The 16,450-nt window shown below is 47.5% G+C and overlaps 1 protein-coding gene across 1 annotated transcript in view; it reads left to right on the forward strand.

The window, feature by feature from the left end:
- The window catches only part of LOC105901110, a 55,395-nt gene extending 41,432 nt beyond the window's left edge, over window positions 1-13,963 (forward strand). The window contains exons 9-12 of the mRNA XM_031570562.2: window positions 2,890-3,048; window positions 6,303-6,450; window positions 8,229-8,363; window positions 12,414-13,963. Coding sequence (XP_031426422.1) covers window positions 2,890-3,048; window positions 6,303-6,450; window positions 8,229-8,363; window positions 12,414-13,195 — 1,224 coding nt within the window. The 3' untranslated portion in view covers window positions 13,196-13,963. The remainder of the gene's footprint in view (window positions 1-2,889; window positions 3,049-6,302; window positions 6,451-8,228; window positions 8,364-12,413) is intronic.
- Window positions 13,964-16,450: the final 2,487 nt, after the last annotated feature.

The raw sequence follows: 16,450 nt of genomic DNA on the forward strand, positions 1-16,450 counted from the left end.
GCGGACGTCTGTGCAGACAAGGTGAAATGGGGTCTTTTGTGATTATTGTGAAGATGTGAAGGAGCAGTTTAGCAGTGGGTGGTGGGAATTGAGAGAGACAAAGGTAGGGAAAGAGAGAGAGAGAGAGAGAGAGAGAGAGAGGAAGAGATGGATTTAAAGAATAAAAACAAAACGGAAATTGGGGAATAAAGTGTCTGTCAAAGCCTGAATGCTGGGTTGCAGCTTGTAGCTTGTTTCCCCCCTCTCTCTCCTTGTTTCATCCTGTTTTTTCTCTACCTTAGAGTGCAGATCTGTCACTCTTAATTACCCTCGAGACGCGTGCATTCTGAAATACCCAGCAGTGCCCCCCCTGTATCATTAGAATTCACTCTGTTGTATCCTCTCAATCAGACACGAGGTGTGTGTGTGTGTGTGTGTGTGTGTGTGTGTGTGTGTGTGTGTGTGTGTGTGTGTTCGCCTTCCTGGGGGAGCGACGGAGCTGTCTGCAGTGTATCACTTGATATTCTGTTTATTTAAATTTTAAGTCTGAGTAAATTATTGAGCCCAATGCGAACATATGGCCCTTCAACCCATTATGCATAGCTGTGGAAATTTCTTCTATTAAACATAGCACTGCTCTGTATTTTTTCCCCTCTTCAAGCGCCTTAAAAGTGTTAACTCATTACAGGAGGACGCTCGTGCGAGGAACCTGGCCGGTTGGCCGTGAGCTTTTTAGAAAGAGACAGTTATTGAAAATATCCCGCAGCCTTTAGGTAAACACCCTGAAGAAAAATGATCGCACGTAATCCAAATAATAATTTCATTTGTCCCGCTTTTTCGCTAAATAATCCGCGGCCTCATTCCTCGCCGGGGGAATATTTCCATTAGAAATCATAATAAAACCCAGCGCTTCAAAGAGATGTGTGCCTCATGTTTGAGTCTCTGGAGAGAAGCAGCGTTGGTCTGCGTTTAAAGCCTTGTCATGGCAATGGATGGTGTTTATTCACGCCGGGCAAATAGATCACTGCCCTGTATTACACTGTTAATTGTAAACAACAAGACAGCAGGCTTTTAACCCCTCACCTCCAGATTATTCCCAACTGATGATCAAATGGTAGACCTCTAGACTGGGGTGGGGGGCTGTCGTCTGGAATGTGTCTCCTCACAGCTTGCTGTAAAACGCAAGGACCTCTCAGTTGCACTTTTTCACTATTTGCCAACGGATTAAGCAATTGATTATTATCAATGCTAAGAAATAGTAATGTCTAGTAATATTTAGTCTGGGTAAAAAAAAAAGCAAGACTCAGCACAGTATACAATACAATTCCGTCAAATACTAGATTGTGGGTTGTGTTAAAGATATTTTCTGTTCTTTGATTTATTTTAACATGGAGATTTTCCTGGTTGAAGATTTTAATCTGGCTTGGTCTTAGCATATCCTCAGGTCTCTAAAAGCTATGCATGTTTTAGATAATGATCCGGTGTCTGTAAAAGGCATACATGTGTTAGATAATGATCGGGCGTCTGTAAGCTGTGTGTTTGTTAAATAATTAATTCATCATAAATGTGTGGCCTTCTCTCTCTCCAAGCAGAACCTCTGAGGTTGCTGATGACTTTGTGTTTTATGCATGAAAGAATTATTAGGAAGAAAACGGTAGTATGTCAGTGAAGTGCATCTTTTTATGACCGTTTCCTAAAAATCTCACCCTGGGGGAGATTGCTCTGTCTTTGACTTGTTGTACTGAACTGGAAGATTTTAAGCTAGAGTCGACACATCTTCAGTATAACGGGGGCTAAGAAGAGCGGATGATCAGCGAAACATGTAAAAACATCTCAAAACCTCTCAAAATCTCCTCTTTGATGTGTTCCAGTAACATATGCACTGTTACTTTGGCTCTGGAGAGGCCGGTGTGCGGATTGAACCCATCAGATTCCATTTTCTCAACATTCCCCAAATTAAAAGCGCTCGTTCTCTCAAAACACATTCCAGATCTCCGTTTGAGTCCGTTTCCAGTTCTTAAGGACGGAAAACCTCAATGTGAGGGATTGTTTCACGATGTTGCCATTACCACAAAGTTCAGACCGCCTCACACACATCAGAATGGAGATGGTGTGAAAAACATGAAACGAAGATAGAACAACGCACACAGACACACAGGAAAAAAAAGGCTGTGGGTAATTTGTGAAACACGGCCTGAGTGATTAGGCGGATTAGTCTGCGCTGGGCGTTAGTCTGGGCGCGGGGGCCTGTGGCCCTGACACGCTACGGTCACGTTGCCTTTTGCACCTAGACCTGACCTCGCCTTCTATAGCGCCTTCAGAGAAGTGGGCTTCCAGCCGGCCGCATGAGAATGTGACACGCTGATGGGGTGGTCCTGGGGGATGGGATGGGGGGGGGGGGGGGGGGGGGTTGTCATGTGACTGCTGTCTCATGACCTCTGCCCATGCGATTGCTGCTGCCCAGTGTGATCATTTCATGGAACACACACACGCACACACACACCCTCTGCACCCTCTGCACCGCCTGTAACCACTCATCCGTAAAACCTTAAAACGCTCACACAGGTGTCTGCGGGGGCCGTGCAGTCTGTGTGTGCTTAGCGGTGGGGGCTTTTGTGAGTGTTGGCATGTTTTGAGTTTGAGAAGGTATGAGCAGTCACAGGGCAATGAGTCCATGTGAATTTGTCACATGTTTCTCTTTTCGTGTTAGTTCTCTCTCTCTTTTTCCCTCTTTCCCTCTCTCCTATGTCCTCTCTCTTTCTCTCTCTTTCTTTCTACCTCTCTGTCTCTCTGTCTCAATGTACTTTTCCTGCCACACAGCCCACCCCCATGCTGTGTGTGTGTGTGTGTGTGTGTGTGTGTGTGTGTGTGTGTGTGTGTGTGTGTGTGTGTGTGTGTGTGTGTTTCCAGGCGGCCTCGGAGCAGCAGGTGAGCCTGGAGCTGAGGCCGGAGGAGGTTCTGGCCTCTCTGCCCGCTTTCCCCAGAGGGGCCCCTCAGCAGCGGGCCAGGAGGGCCGCAGAGGCCCTGTGCCGGGCCTCCAACCACGCCCAGCTCATGGCCCTACAGCAGGTGTGTCTGACACACACACACACACACAAACACAAATACACAAATGCATGCATACACACACACATACACACACACACACACACACACACACACACACACACACACACACACACACACACACACACACACACACACACACACACACACACAGAGTCAGACGTATACACATTGGACCTGGTCCAACCTTAGTGATTTAGTCAATGACTGAGTCACTTTTTCTCACTCAGTCAATCAATGCTCACTTGCACTCACTTTATTGGAGACTAACTCACTTGCTAATTTGCTAACTTGTTCACAGACTCATTCACACTCAAATTTGTGGTCATAACTCACCGTTGTTCTATAATGATGCAGTATTTCATAGCAATGTTCATTTCATTTCATGCTACGTTTTTAAACATTTATCCATTTTTAGCAGTCTCTTATTTATCTTTCACAAAACTGTCGGGGAAAAGGATTTCTCCAAAGCACCAAACTTCTTCGGTATCAGCCCATCTGACAGATGCACATTAAAAGCACATCAGCTGTGAGAGGTCACGGTGTTGCCTCCCAGCATGCAACGCTCTGCTTCAGCAGCCCCAGGATGTTGTGTGTAGTAATAGTCCATCAATATCGATCAATATTTCATAGAGGAATAACTAACCCTCCCCCTCCACTCCCCTCTCTCCTCCTCATGCCTTGAGGTTCATCAAAAGCTGTTATTTCAGGAGAAAGCCCTGGTTGTGCATTAGGAATAGGAGAGACAGAGAAAAGAGAGTGTGAGAGAGAGAGAGAGAGAGAGAGAGAGAGAGAGATGAGGGACAGAGATGAGGGACAGATAGGGGTGGGTGGGGGGGAGAAAGAAAGGGAGAGTGGGAGTAGAATGGGGTGAGAGGGACTGGGAGCATCAATCATTCATGACCCACCATTGGCCTGCCAGGCTCAACAAGATGATTTATGCAACACTTGTTGTGACGCCGCCATGCAGCCAGGGCCCCGATCATACCGCAGGCGCCTCGCAACCGTGGCGGTATGGGGCTATAATGCATTTTTAAAGGCCTGTGTTTCCAGACTTCAAATGAGATAATCAGCTCTCATGTATTGACCTCATAATGTGCCCTTTTACTTCAAGAGGCTGGCTGGGTGTCGCGGTACACTGCACAATGGCCGTCCTGTATGAAGCGATGCGTCTTCATGTCATAAGGCCACGAGTGCCCCTTGGGAGAGGTTAATGGCTATATCATATGAATGCGTGTGTATATACACAGTGACTTGCAAAAGTATGCAAACCCCCTGAAAGTCATCACTAATTTCTTCTTTTTTTAAAAGACACATACACATGGTTTCTCTATCATTGTGAACACTTCATTGTGAACACTTCTGCTGTAGTATATTTCTAAAGGCTGAATTAGTTATTTGTGTATTAAAATTGAAAATAAACGTATTAAAAACTAAAATAGTGTGTTTGCATAGGTATACAACCCCTGTACATTGGGTAGACCTGGTAGACAACCCCTTTTCTGCAATAACAGTGTTCTGAAGTGAGACAGAACTACCTTGGCACATTGTTCTGTTGTGTTTTCTTTTTGGTATAATTTTTGTAGAACATTTAGGTTGAGGGGATGGTGGTCCTGGACTGTCACAGATTCCCAGTTAGATTTTGTTCAGGGCTTTGACTGAGCCATTCTATAATGTTCACTGTTTCTGAGCCTTGCGTTAGTCGTGTACCGTGTGCCTTGGGTAATTGGGTAATTGTCCTACTGGTAGGTAATCCCTCTTCCAAGCCTTAGTTTTACAACAGACTGCAACAGGTTTTCTTGCGATATTGTGTCGATTTTGACTTCCATTCATTCTCCCTTCAATTCTAAAAAGTTTCCCAGTTCATGAAGTCGATAAATCTCCCCACAGCATGAGGTTACGACTGCCATATTTCACAATTGGGATGGTGTTTCTTGAGGCATTGGCAGTGTTATATGTACACCACATATAGCGCTTTGACGATTGGCCAGAAAAATCTATTTTGGTTTCATATGACCGTAAAAACCTTTCCCCATATCTTGGGCAACCTCCAAACATGCTTTATTGTGGATATTCGAAATTGATGTTTTTTCGCCACCCTCCAATAGAGCCAGTTTAATGGATCGCTCTAAAGATTGTGGACTCCTACACCTGCACCCCAATTCCAGCCACTGAACTTTGTAGATGTTTTGGGGTGATTGCTGGACAGTGGTGGCCTCTGTCACCAGTTAGTGTCTTCCTTTAGGGATCCAATGGTGCTCAGTTGGACATCAAAATCTTTTTTTCTTTTCCTCACTTAAGCATCTGAATGAATGATCTTGTCTCTTTAGTATTCATAGCACTATAGCCAGGTTGTGAAATAACAGAGGGAACTCTGTTATTTCACAACCTGGCTGATGATCCTTAGACAGTGATTTTTATATCTAGAGGGAGATCTCTAGTTTTACCACTCATAGGTCTTTATGATCAGTTATGGTCAAAAAAGTTGAACTTCTGTATCATCTGTGAATAATTTGTCATCTGCCTTAATCTGGAACTCAAAAGTAACTAAATGGACAAAAGGAACACATTTTTATTTTATTTTGAACGTTAGCAGACAAAGCACTTATTTTGCCTTTGGAAATAGAGCACAAACGGTAACAATTAAAAAAATACTGATTGGAAAGTATCTTTTGTGTCTTTTTGTGATGAATTTCAAGGGGGTTGAATACTTCTGAAGGCCATGTATACAGCTGATGTTTCATAAGTTATGCGCATTGTTTTGCAAGGCAATACACCAGAGGCGTCCTTGTGTTCCATTGTGGATTAAAGGGAGTGAAGTGTATTTTTCTCCATCTGCATACAGTCAATGGTAAACACTGACTGGATGCTGTGAAATTTCTGTGCTCAGAATAACATACTTTTCTATGCAAATAAATATGACGACTTTTCCACAAACAATAACTGCTCTGTATTGGTGACCTGTATATCATGTCTGAGGTAAAAAAGTGTTTATTTATTTGTATTGATTGTCAGCACTTGACTAAGAGCTTGTTGATATATTCGTATTCATTTTCTGTGTTTGACTAAGAGCTTGTTGATATATTTGTATTCATTGCCGGATTTGTTGAGTCATTGGTATTAACCGAGGGCTTGTTGAGTCATTGGTATTAACTGAGGGCTTGTTGAGTCATTGGTATTAACCGAGGGCTTGTTGAGTCATTGGTATTAACCGAGGGCTTGTTGTTGTCTAACTGCTGTTTGTTTGTTTGTCCCAGGTGGAGGCCCTGCAAGCAGAGCTGGAGTTCCACAGAAGCCTGTACAGCCTGCAGGTCACCTACACAGAGGAGCTCATTCAGGGGGTGCGCCAAGCCTACCAGGCCTTCCAGGACAGCGTCACACGCAGCCTGTGTGCCCCGCTGCAAGGTAGTGCATGTGCACTGTGCACAACCTCAGCATTGTAAAGCTCTGTCTGTGTAGTTTGGTGTGATAGAATGTACGATTTCACTTATTTGTGTTGTTCACAATTTCATCTCCATGACTGAAGTTCATCAGACAGTCTCTTATTTTCCCCTCAAGTAGTTCAGATGTACATGAGATCGTTGTTTCAGATATGGTACATCAAACTGAATGTTATCACTTAGCTGATCATTTAGCTGGTATTTTTTATTTAGTGTGATGTAGGAGTGGCTGAAGGTGAATAGTGAGCATTGACGAAAGGGGGATTTTCCAACCCCTGTGAGTGTGTAGTGCACAGCTATCAGACTCTGGGTGGGAGATTTACAGTGAACTCCTAGCCTGCTGTGCCCCGCCACACACACACACACACACACACACACACACACACACACACACACACACACACACACACACACACACACACACACACACACACACACACACACACACTCTCTCTCTTAACGCCGCACCCCACCTCCCCACGCCACCTGCTCACATCTGTCCACAGCTGCAGAGGATGCTGGGAAGGCTGACAGTTGTAGTCGGCCTGGGCTCTGAGAAACGGGGCGGCTTGGCAAGTGAACTGAGGCGTGTGGAGCAGGGGTTTCACATGCTTTACTGTACCATGTAACAGCCATCTCGCAGGCCATTTGTGTGTATGTGTGTAAAGAGCAGTGGGAACATTCCTCTGGCATTGGTACCCATAGAGGCTCATTAAAGCTCAAAGCTGACTCTTGGTGACACTCCACGCCCACATTCACACACCACCAAACACCCCTCTTTCTTGGCTATGATGTCATCAGCCCTTTCCCAGTGTAGGTCCCTTCGACATTAGATACACTTTCAGCGCTTGTAGGCACAAACTCACATTCTCACACACATACACACAAACTCATTCACATGTATACGCACACACTCATGTACACACACTCACACTCTCTCACACATACACCCAAACTTATTCACACAAACAAATACACACACTCCAAACACATACAACCACACAGACGTATACACACATAATCTCATTGAAGCATGAGAATATTCTCTGTACATTGTTGGTGACCCTGCAGGCTTTAAAGAACTCCTCTTAGTAGTGTAAAACATGTCACACTCAAAGTATTCTCCCGCGAGTTAGTGTATCTGTGTGACTGTGTGTGTGTTTACCCACATGAGCATGTGTGTGTGTGTGTGTGTGTGTGTGTGTGTGTGTTTACCCACATGAGCACGCGTGTGTGTGCACACAGAGAATACATAACACACTCCGCCACTCTGGGAGCAAAGTAGATCTTCACAGTGGCTGAGTGCAACTTCACGGTCTTTGAGCGGCACAGAGGGCTTCGCCGAGACACACACACACACACACACTCACACACACACACACACTCACTCGCCGTGAAAGCGCCACCCGGGACTCGCCTCGTCCCTGTTACTTACAACACGACCATCTCACTTTTCTTTCTCCTGTTCCCTTCTCCCTTGTTTCACATCTGCGTCTTGAGCGTGCGCGCGTGTGTGTCTGTGTGTGTGTGCATGCAGCTCTGTGCCCCCTGGGTCTTGAATATTTTACCTGAAGAATTGCCATTTTTTGTTGATTTCTTTTTCTCTCTCTCTTTTTCCTCTAGTTTTTGTCTGACTCTTCCACAGTGCTTTGATGGTGAGGCTGACTCTATGGCAGACTGCGTTGCTTTCTATGCTAGGGTGTGTTATTTCTCTCTCACTCTCTCTCTCTCTCTCTCCTCCAGATGTGCTTTCATGTTATGCTGATTTGCGGAGCATGGCGTCTGAGGAAGCGCTCCGTGACTTCCTGACAGCCTTCAAGAACAACGCGGCGCTCATCCAGGAGGCGGTGGAGGCCCTCGATCCTTCAAAGAGCCAAGGTGGATCACTGGCTGTCTGTTTGGCTATCTCTTTGTTTCTTTGACTCATGCTATCTTTCTTTCTCTCTCTTTCTTTCTCTTTCAATCTCTGTATTTATCTGAGATTCTGTATATTTCTCACTGCTCTCACTGATTTTATGTCAGAAGCATTTCGTTTTTTGTAACACAGACATTTTCATCTATGTTTCCTGCACAAACATCAGCCCCCTATTTTAAGCCAGTTCTTGTGTGTGGAGTGGCGGTTCATGGCTCTTGTGTTCGGTGTAAGAAGTACACTAACATGGAAATGCAAATCCAGTACCTGCCTCTCCAGAGGCGTCTGCCCTGCCCTGCCCTGTGTGTCTCTTTCTGTTGCTGGAATTCCACCCCAGATTCCACAAGTACACTTTTCACTCTTTCTTTTCTTTTCCATCCTTTTTTTTTTCCTTCAGCAAAGAGGAACATTTTTTCAGCTGAGGGGAAACCTGTGCAAGTGTGTGCATATGCACACACACACACACACACACGCACACTCCCGGCTGAACGCTAACGGGGTGTGCGGTGATGTAGTGTGCCTGTAAAAGTCCGAGGAGCCTGGCACGGCTTCAAGAGTCCTGTGTGGTTTTCTCGGGCCGCACACACACACACACACACACACACACACACACACACACACACACATATGCATGCGGGCACGTGTGCTGTGGTGGCACCGCTGGAACGGTTGGCAGCAGCACTGACGCCGGCGGCGATGGCAGCGGTGATGGAGGTGGTGTGCCCTGATGCCCGCCTGACAGCCGTGGAGCCGAGCCCAGACCTCCCAGCCAGCAGCGGGAGAGACCAGCGCCACCCTGCTGTGATTAGGCACTCCATGGAGAGGAGGAGGAGGAGGAGGAGGGGTGAGGAGAGGAGGAGGGGTGGCTTTTCAGACAGCATACTGAGGAGCTGACATCACCCACTAATCACCAGGCTTGCTGCTTCATACCGCAGAGGAGAGGAGAGGAGGGAGAGAGAGGGTGTGGAGAGGAGAGGAGAGGAGCGGAGATAAGGGGTGAGAAGAGAAGAGGAGAGGAGAGTGAGAATAATGAGGATGACCCCGTGCTCTGCTCTGTGGCACTGAAGGGGTGGGGGGTAGTTATTGAGGGGGCAATAAGGTTGGTTGGAGGGGTGGATGGGGGTAGGTGGACTGCACCTGTCACAGCTGTCCCCCCTCAGACACACGAGGTGGAGGCCACAAGCCTCTGTCACACTAGAGCCAGGCGTGGGCACTTGATTCTCCCTTATTATTCTCAAGAGTCTATGCATATTATTATGAGAGCACAAACCCCTGACTCCAGCCCTGTCTCTGCATGTGCATGGCAGGGCTCTCTTCATGAAGCGTGTAGTACACCGTGATGAAGAATCTTTGGATCAGCAATCATCAAATGGTGTTTTAGTAATTGAATATCGTGTATAGCTGCATTGCAAAAGGATATACTCCATCATTGTCCCCTCCTTTTCATAGTCAAGTTCTATACTCTTGAGAAGGGGAGATTTTAGAAGCTTTATTTGAAAGTGAAAGGATATTTTTCTTCTCAACACTTTTAAATGTAATCTCTCTGTCTCTCTCTCCCCCACTCACACACACACACACACACACACAAAAAGGAAAACTGATTGTGAGAATCGTCACCCATTGAACTGATTACCATCATCCGGCACTGTTCAAACACTCCTTGGCTATCACCACCCCCACACCCCCCACCCCCGCGCCCACACCCCCACACACACCCCAGGCCTGTTTCCTATTCACCTTGCTTGGTACCTTCCAGCCATGGAACACTCCAGTTCCCTTTAATCCCCCAGATCAGATAGAGCCTGGGCTGGCCAACCCAAACAGCCTGCCTGCCCCACTGTTCCACATTTCCATAGGTGGCCTGGCTTTTCAGGTGTGTGTGTGTGTGGGTGTCTGTGTGTGGGAGGGTGGGTGGTGGTGATGGTAACGTGGATCTATTTGTGTGTGTCTGTGTGTGTGAAACAGAGAATGTTGTGTATGTGAGTTGGCCTCTGTGTGTTTGTGTGTGAGTGTGTGTATGTGTGTTTGAGGAGGAGAGAGCGCAGTGTGTATGTGTTTTTTTTGTGTGTGTGTGGTGAGTGGGACTGTGTGTAAGGCAGCAAGAGGGTAGTGTGTGTGTGTGTGTGTGTGGTCCCATCTCGAGCACAACCACAGTGGCCGAGGCCTTCCTTTGAGGCACCCCAGCACTGGTCGGCCCCACCGGTTCCCAGTGTGCCAGCGCCGCCCGCGCTGCCTGTGCCAGGCCTCCCCTCCTGCAGAAGAGCGCGCTCTTCTTTTTCACCGCCTGTAGCCGCCGATGCTAAATATTTACACAAGCGAGGCTGGAATGCCTGGGGTTTTATGGCTGTGTGTGTGTGTGTGTGTGTGTGTGTGTGTGTGTGTGTGTGTGTGTGTGTGTGTGTGTGTCTGTGCACATGCACAGATAGCAATCGCACTGTAATAGCCAAAGGTTTATCCGAGACCATTTTCATCTGCTTCCAAGGGTTATAATTTCGAAATGGGCCAAAATGCAGCCATCTGTTTTGTTGTTGTTGTTGTTTCAGATTATTAATTTTTTTCGTTTTAAATATATTTTTTATCTGCCCATTACTTACTGTTATAATACCATTTTTTTAATTCTCATATCTGATTAAATTAATGTCATTACTGACATGGATGATATTAACCTAAATGTCACAAGGAAACCCCCTGTACTCCTAAACTCATTTTAACTACCTCAATCCTTGAAGGCATTCTTCTTTTGCCATTTCAGTTTTTAAATTACAGTCAGTGACCTGTATATTCATATCTCCCTGCTATTTCTGTTTATGATACCGTGAAACCGTCTCGCTTCTTTGTTCTCCATTTATGAGACAATCGAGTATTCCTTTTGTTATGTGCTGGCATCTTGAGGGTAGCCGAAAGGCAAGCCGCTGCAGCCGCTGGTGCTTATCTCTCTGAACCTTTCTGCCTGATACCACAGTACCAGGGTGCAAAGCAATTTGTTTCGTAATGAGATAACATCGTGGGCCCTTGCCGCCTTTCATCTCCTAACCGCGAGCACCTGCTATCGCTTTCCGTTTGTGTCGCTGTCCGACTTGTTGTGCGTGGTTGTCGGGGGCCGTTCTTCTGAGCCCCGTGATTGGCCTTTGTTATCTGACAGCTCTATGCTCCCTTTGTCTCACCTGACGTATCTCTGTACGTCTCCATGTCACAGGGTCCACTGGGGGGGGCGCACACCCCCAAGCTGGTTCAGCATGCCTGGGTCTGGGTGGAGGTGGGGGTGTTTTCAGACCTCTGGTCTGCACTGGGGAGTCTATGACACATATGCAGGGCTGTCCAGAATGATTGTCTGTCAGCTCCTGTCTACTGGCTCCAGCTCAGGTGCTGAGGATCTCGGGCCTCCAGGCTACCCAGGGCCTGATGGAGAGTGTGTGTGTGTGTGTGTGTGTGACTTCTGTTTCAGCATGTTTTTAGATGCATAAATCCGTTTTGATATTTGTGTTTATGCACCTACTGGTGGGCATATATTTGTGTGTGTGTGTTTTTGTTGGGGTGGGGGGGTAATGGTGCATGTTTACGTACAGTAACAGCTAGCGGTCCCCCCCCCCCCCCGGAGGTATCCGAAGCCGAGTGGGAACGGCACGCCCGCCTCCCTAGCTGCCGGCTGATTCCACCAACAAGTCCAACAATTTACAGCCCTGCTGACACATTCCATGCCACATCAGAAAACACTTCTAATTCATCCTCCTCGCACAGGTCGTACCCTTGACATTCACACCATCAATCCAGCCAACCCCCTGAGAAAGCCAGATGTAAATCTCTACTGTGTGTGTCTCTGTCTCTCTCTCTTTCTCTTTCTTTCTCTCTCTCTCTCTCTCTTGAAATGCTTCAAAGAAAACAAAAGAGCTTTCTGTTCTATGCCATGCGGACACTTCCAGGCTCGAAGGAGTCTGTTATGTGCATCCTGCTAATTATACTGATACCTGTCTGTGTGCTCTCTCTTCAACGTGCTCTGTCTGTGTTGTGTGGTGCAGGAGCGGAGGCACTGTCCCGCTACGGCGAGGAGTTCCTGGGGACGGTGGAGCGTCTGCTGGGGGAGTGCGGCCAGCGGAGGGAGCGGGCGGCCGGCCAGCTTCAGGCCCTCAGGCTGGAGCAGGAGCAGGCCCTGGAGCTGCTGAGCAGCCTGAGCCTGGAGAGGCAGGAGAGGAGGGCAGAGCAGCAGGGCCGGGGCTCCCAGGGGTCGGGGAGGGGTTCAGAGGGGCAAGGGAGGGGGTCGCACAGGCAAGAGAGGAGTGGGGAGGCACAAGGAAGGAGCTCAGGGGAGCAGGGGAGGAGTCAGTTAACAAGGGGGAGGAGTCTGGAGCAGATGGGGAGGACTGTTGAGGAGCAGGGGAGCGGTTTGGAGGGTCAAGAGAGGAGCTTGGAACAACATGGGAGTGTAGAACCCCCATCCAGGAAATTGGAACAACAGGAGAGCAGCTTAGAACAACAAGACAGCAGTTCAGAGAAACAGGGGAGGATGCCTGTGCCCGCTCAACAGCCTTCCACATCAGGTAGACGAGAGCGGGCTGGTTCTGTCAGACGCAGTGGCAGCGTCGGGTCAGACAATGCAGTCAGTGGCAAACAGCCCACTCTCCCGAATGCCAGCTCCAAGCAGAGGGCTCTGCAGAAAGCCCTGTCTGTAGACATGACAGCAGACACGGGCTCCCGGCGCTCTCCCGCACCGTCCTCCAGGGTCAACCAGAGGCCAGCCAGGAGCGCGCTGTGGAAGATCCCCCCCAGCGAGCTCGCAGCCAGGCCAGAGTGGCAGAGCTAGAGCTAAGGTTGGAGCTAACGCTAACGTTGTAATGCCGAGTCATCTGGGGGGAGAAGGAGCAGCGGGGGGTACCGAGTCAACTTGGAGAACTGGGGCGCGAGAGAGAGAGAGAGAGAGAGAGAGAGAGAGAGAGAGAGAGAGAGAGAGAGAAAGAGAGAGACTGCTGGGTTAATGCAGCGACTAGAAAACACTCAGTACAGGCTGAGAGAGAGACAGAGAGATGGAGGTAGAGAGAGAGAGAGGAGCTGGAGGAAATGAAAAGCACTTAGGGAGGCCATGTTTTTTTTGGTGTCAGGCAAAGTCCACGTCTGCTTTCATCAGCTTTCATAGCTTCACTGGTGCATTCAGTGCGAGAGTGTACGGCTAAGGGAAGTCAGAGGACCAGAGGGGGCTTATTGGGGGTATATGGTAACGGTGGTGGTGGTTGTGGGGTGTTATGTAGGCACCTGTCCCTGGGTTTTTACTGCCTCTCCCCAGACCAGCCGTGTTAAGACAGCAGGTGCCACGTTTTTAACAGTTTAGTTCTGGCAGTGAGGGCTGTCAAGAGAATCCACTGGCAAAACTCACCTTTTTATAGGTTTCTGAAGTGTGTACTGTGTGTGTGTATGTGTGTTTGGATTGTGAATAAATTGCCCTTTTAATGGAAAAATTACCAAAAAAGGGAGCTTTAAGAACTGTAGCTTTTGTATGTTTTTCTTAGTCTGACATTTTAAAGTGGGGTCAAGAGAATCTTTATATATTGCAATAAAAGAGGAAATGGAAAAAGTGTGTGTGGGTTGCGTGTCTGTTGCATGGTGGGTAAAACTGTCAGAACAGAAATGTGCTCTTGAGTTATGACCAAAACCTGAGACTTAAATATGTGGCCCGTATGGGACTGGCAATCAAAAAGCTGGAAAAGTGCTCAAATTGCCATGTCGTTAAATGTAAATGCAGATAGTGTACAATTATACAATCCAATTCCTCAGCTTATTCATGCTGTGGTAGGTAAGCAAACCCTGTAGGTTTAATTCTCAGGGCATACACATATTGATCAACTGTGTTCCCTCATACTGACAGTTCTGTGTCTGAAAGAGTGGATGATGAATGACTGGATGGAAACGTACATGATGTGACCGCCTGCTGAGTGTTGCGCGGCTGCTGTGCGAGATGCGTGCGTGCGTTGCGCTGCGCTGGTCTTCGTTGTGCCCCATCTGTGGCTGCGGTGGTTATGAGTGACACAGCAGGTGGGACTCATCCTCCCCGCTGCGGTTTTCAGGTGAGGCAGCTGTGTCCCCCTGGCAGAACAGAACATCCCATCTCTCCTCCCTCCCTCTCTTCCTCCTCTCCTCTCCTCCATTCAGTCCTCCCCTCCCTCTCTTTCTACTCTCCTCTTCTCCATTCAGACCTCCCTCTTCCCTCTCTCCTTTCTCCTCCTGCTGCTTCTGTCCGTCTCTTCTTCTAACCCCCCCCCCCCCCCGACTCAACCCACCACCCCATTCTCCTCATGCCGTCAAGACAAAAGTAGCCTAAGGATGCATCAGTCGCCTTCCCGCGTTCGTCTTCCTCTCGACAGCTTGGGTGGCAAAAACAAAAGGGGGAAAGACACAAAGGCGGGAGGAGGGAAAAAAAGAAGAGATGAGATAAGACGACAAAAGCGAAAGGGCCAGTGAAGTCATTCTCTCAGCCCATGGCGCGTTTTGGAAGGAGAGAAAAAAGAGAGAGAGAGCTTTTATTTTCTCCTTAAGTCTGATCTTCCTCATGAATAATGCATAAGAGATGTACCCACCCCTCCTCCATCCTCTTCCTCTACTGCACATCATCCCTCCTCCACTCCTCCTTTCCCCCTTATTTTTCATGCTTTACCCCCCTTGCCTGTCTTGTAAACATAAATGCCTTGACCAAGGCCATTTCTTCTGTGACAGATAACTTGATTAGGCAGTTTTGTGTGTTTTTTTTATGCTCTCACAAATGCTCTGACAAATCTGTTTCTGGAAAGAGATCGCCTGAGGAGGATGGGGATGGAGAGAGAGAGAGAAAGAGTAATCATTTAATGACCTATCCAAGTGGCACATCAGACAGGCGCTCTAAGGATGCAGTTGCTGGGGGCAGGCCATTTTTTCTGAGCCTGGTATAACGCATTTTTTTTGCCCTGGCTTCAATTCTTCGATGTTTGCTAGTGTTACTGTTTGTATCACTTTGTCTAGTTCTTGCACTGCCACCATTGTTGGAACTACATTTTGAAATAAATGCCACATTCAAAGTCGTCATCACACTTGTAGGCCACTCAGAATGGCTCTGTGACCCCTCTCGCAAGTTTCCAGACTTAATCGCAGCCAAAAGAAAACTGAGCAGTGAGTAATAGACGGGCGGAGCCAGGTTAATTTTTTCTAATCCTTTCACTCGATTTTGTTTTGTTTCTGTTTTTTTTTTTTAAAGATGGGAAAAGTATTTTTCTAATAATGTGTCCTGTATGATAGTGTGTTGTTTTGAGCTCAATTTAAGGACAATTCAGTTCACCTCTGCTCATAGAATATGCTGTTCCAGAACCCTTACCGACAAAGAGTGCACCCTGAATGTCCAGATGGGAAATCACAAATTGGTGTCATTCACAGACATGGTCCTTGTGGGTTATATGTTTTAATCAGACCTGATGCATGCTGAAGCCTCTGGAAACAATGCAGGTGTAAAGCTTCCTGTCTGTGTATGTTCAGTCTGACAAAGGCACATTACAGATGGGAATACAATGACTTGAAACACAAATGTGTTGGTTGAATTGTGTATTATTGTCAGCATTGTCTATTGTCTGTTGTCTGTCTATTGTAGTTGAGAGGATTAGAGGCAGTGTCATATTTCACCACTGGTGTAGTGTTGCAATGAGTCTGCTCACACACACACACACACACATGCGATTTCACAGCGGGTTCATGTGGGATTTGGATTTGAAATAAGCATAAAAGCACATTGCCCTTATTGAGGTCTGACAGCCTGGTTCAGTCAGCGGTCCATTTGCACCTAAATGAAGTCAATGGCAGCAGAAACCCTAAGCGGCTTGGCAGTTGGTAATACACTCAGGGAGCGAGGGAGAGATGGAGATAGAGAGATGGAGACGGAGAATAAAAGGCTCAGTGGATGCCACTGGGAGCAAGGAATTATGGGTCCCAGAGAGCTGTGTGGCAGGTGACATCAGCCGGTGGAAACTCGGTCACCAAAGCCAGGTTTCATAGTGCGATCCCTCAGAGGGAGGGGAGGGGAGGGGAGGGGAGGGGGAAGGGCAGA

This window comes from Clupea harengus, chromosome 7 (genome assembly GCF_900700415.2).
Source record: "Clupea harengus chromosome 7, Ch_v2.0.2, whole genome shotgun sequence".
Taxonomy (NCBI): domain Eukaryota; kingdom Metazoa; phylum Chordata; class Actinopteri; order Clupeiformes; family Clupeidae; genus Clupea; species Clupea harengus.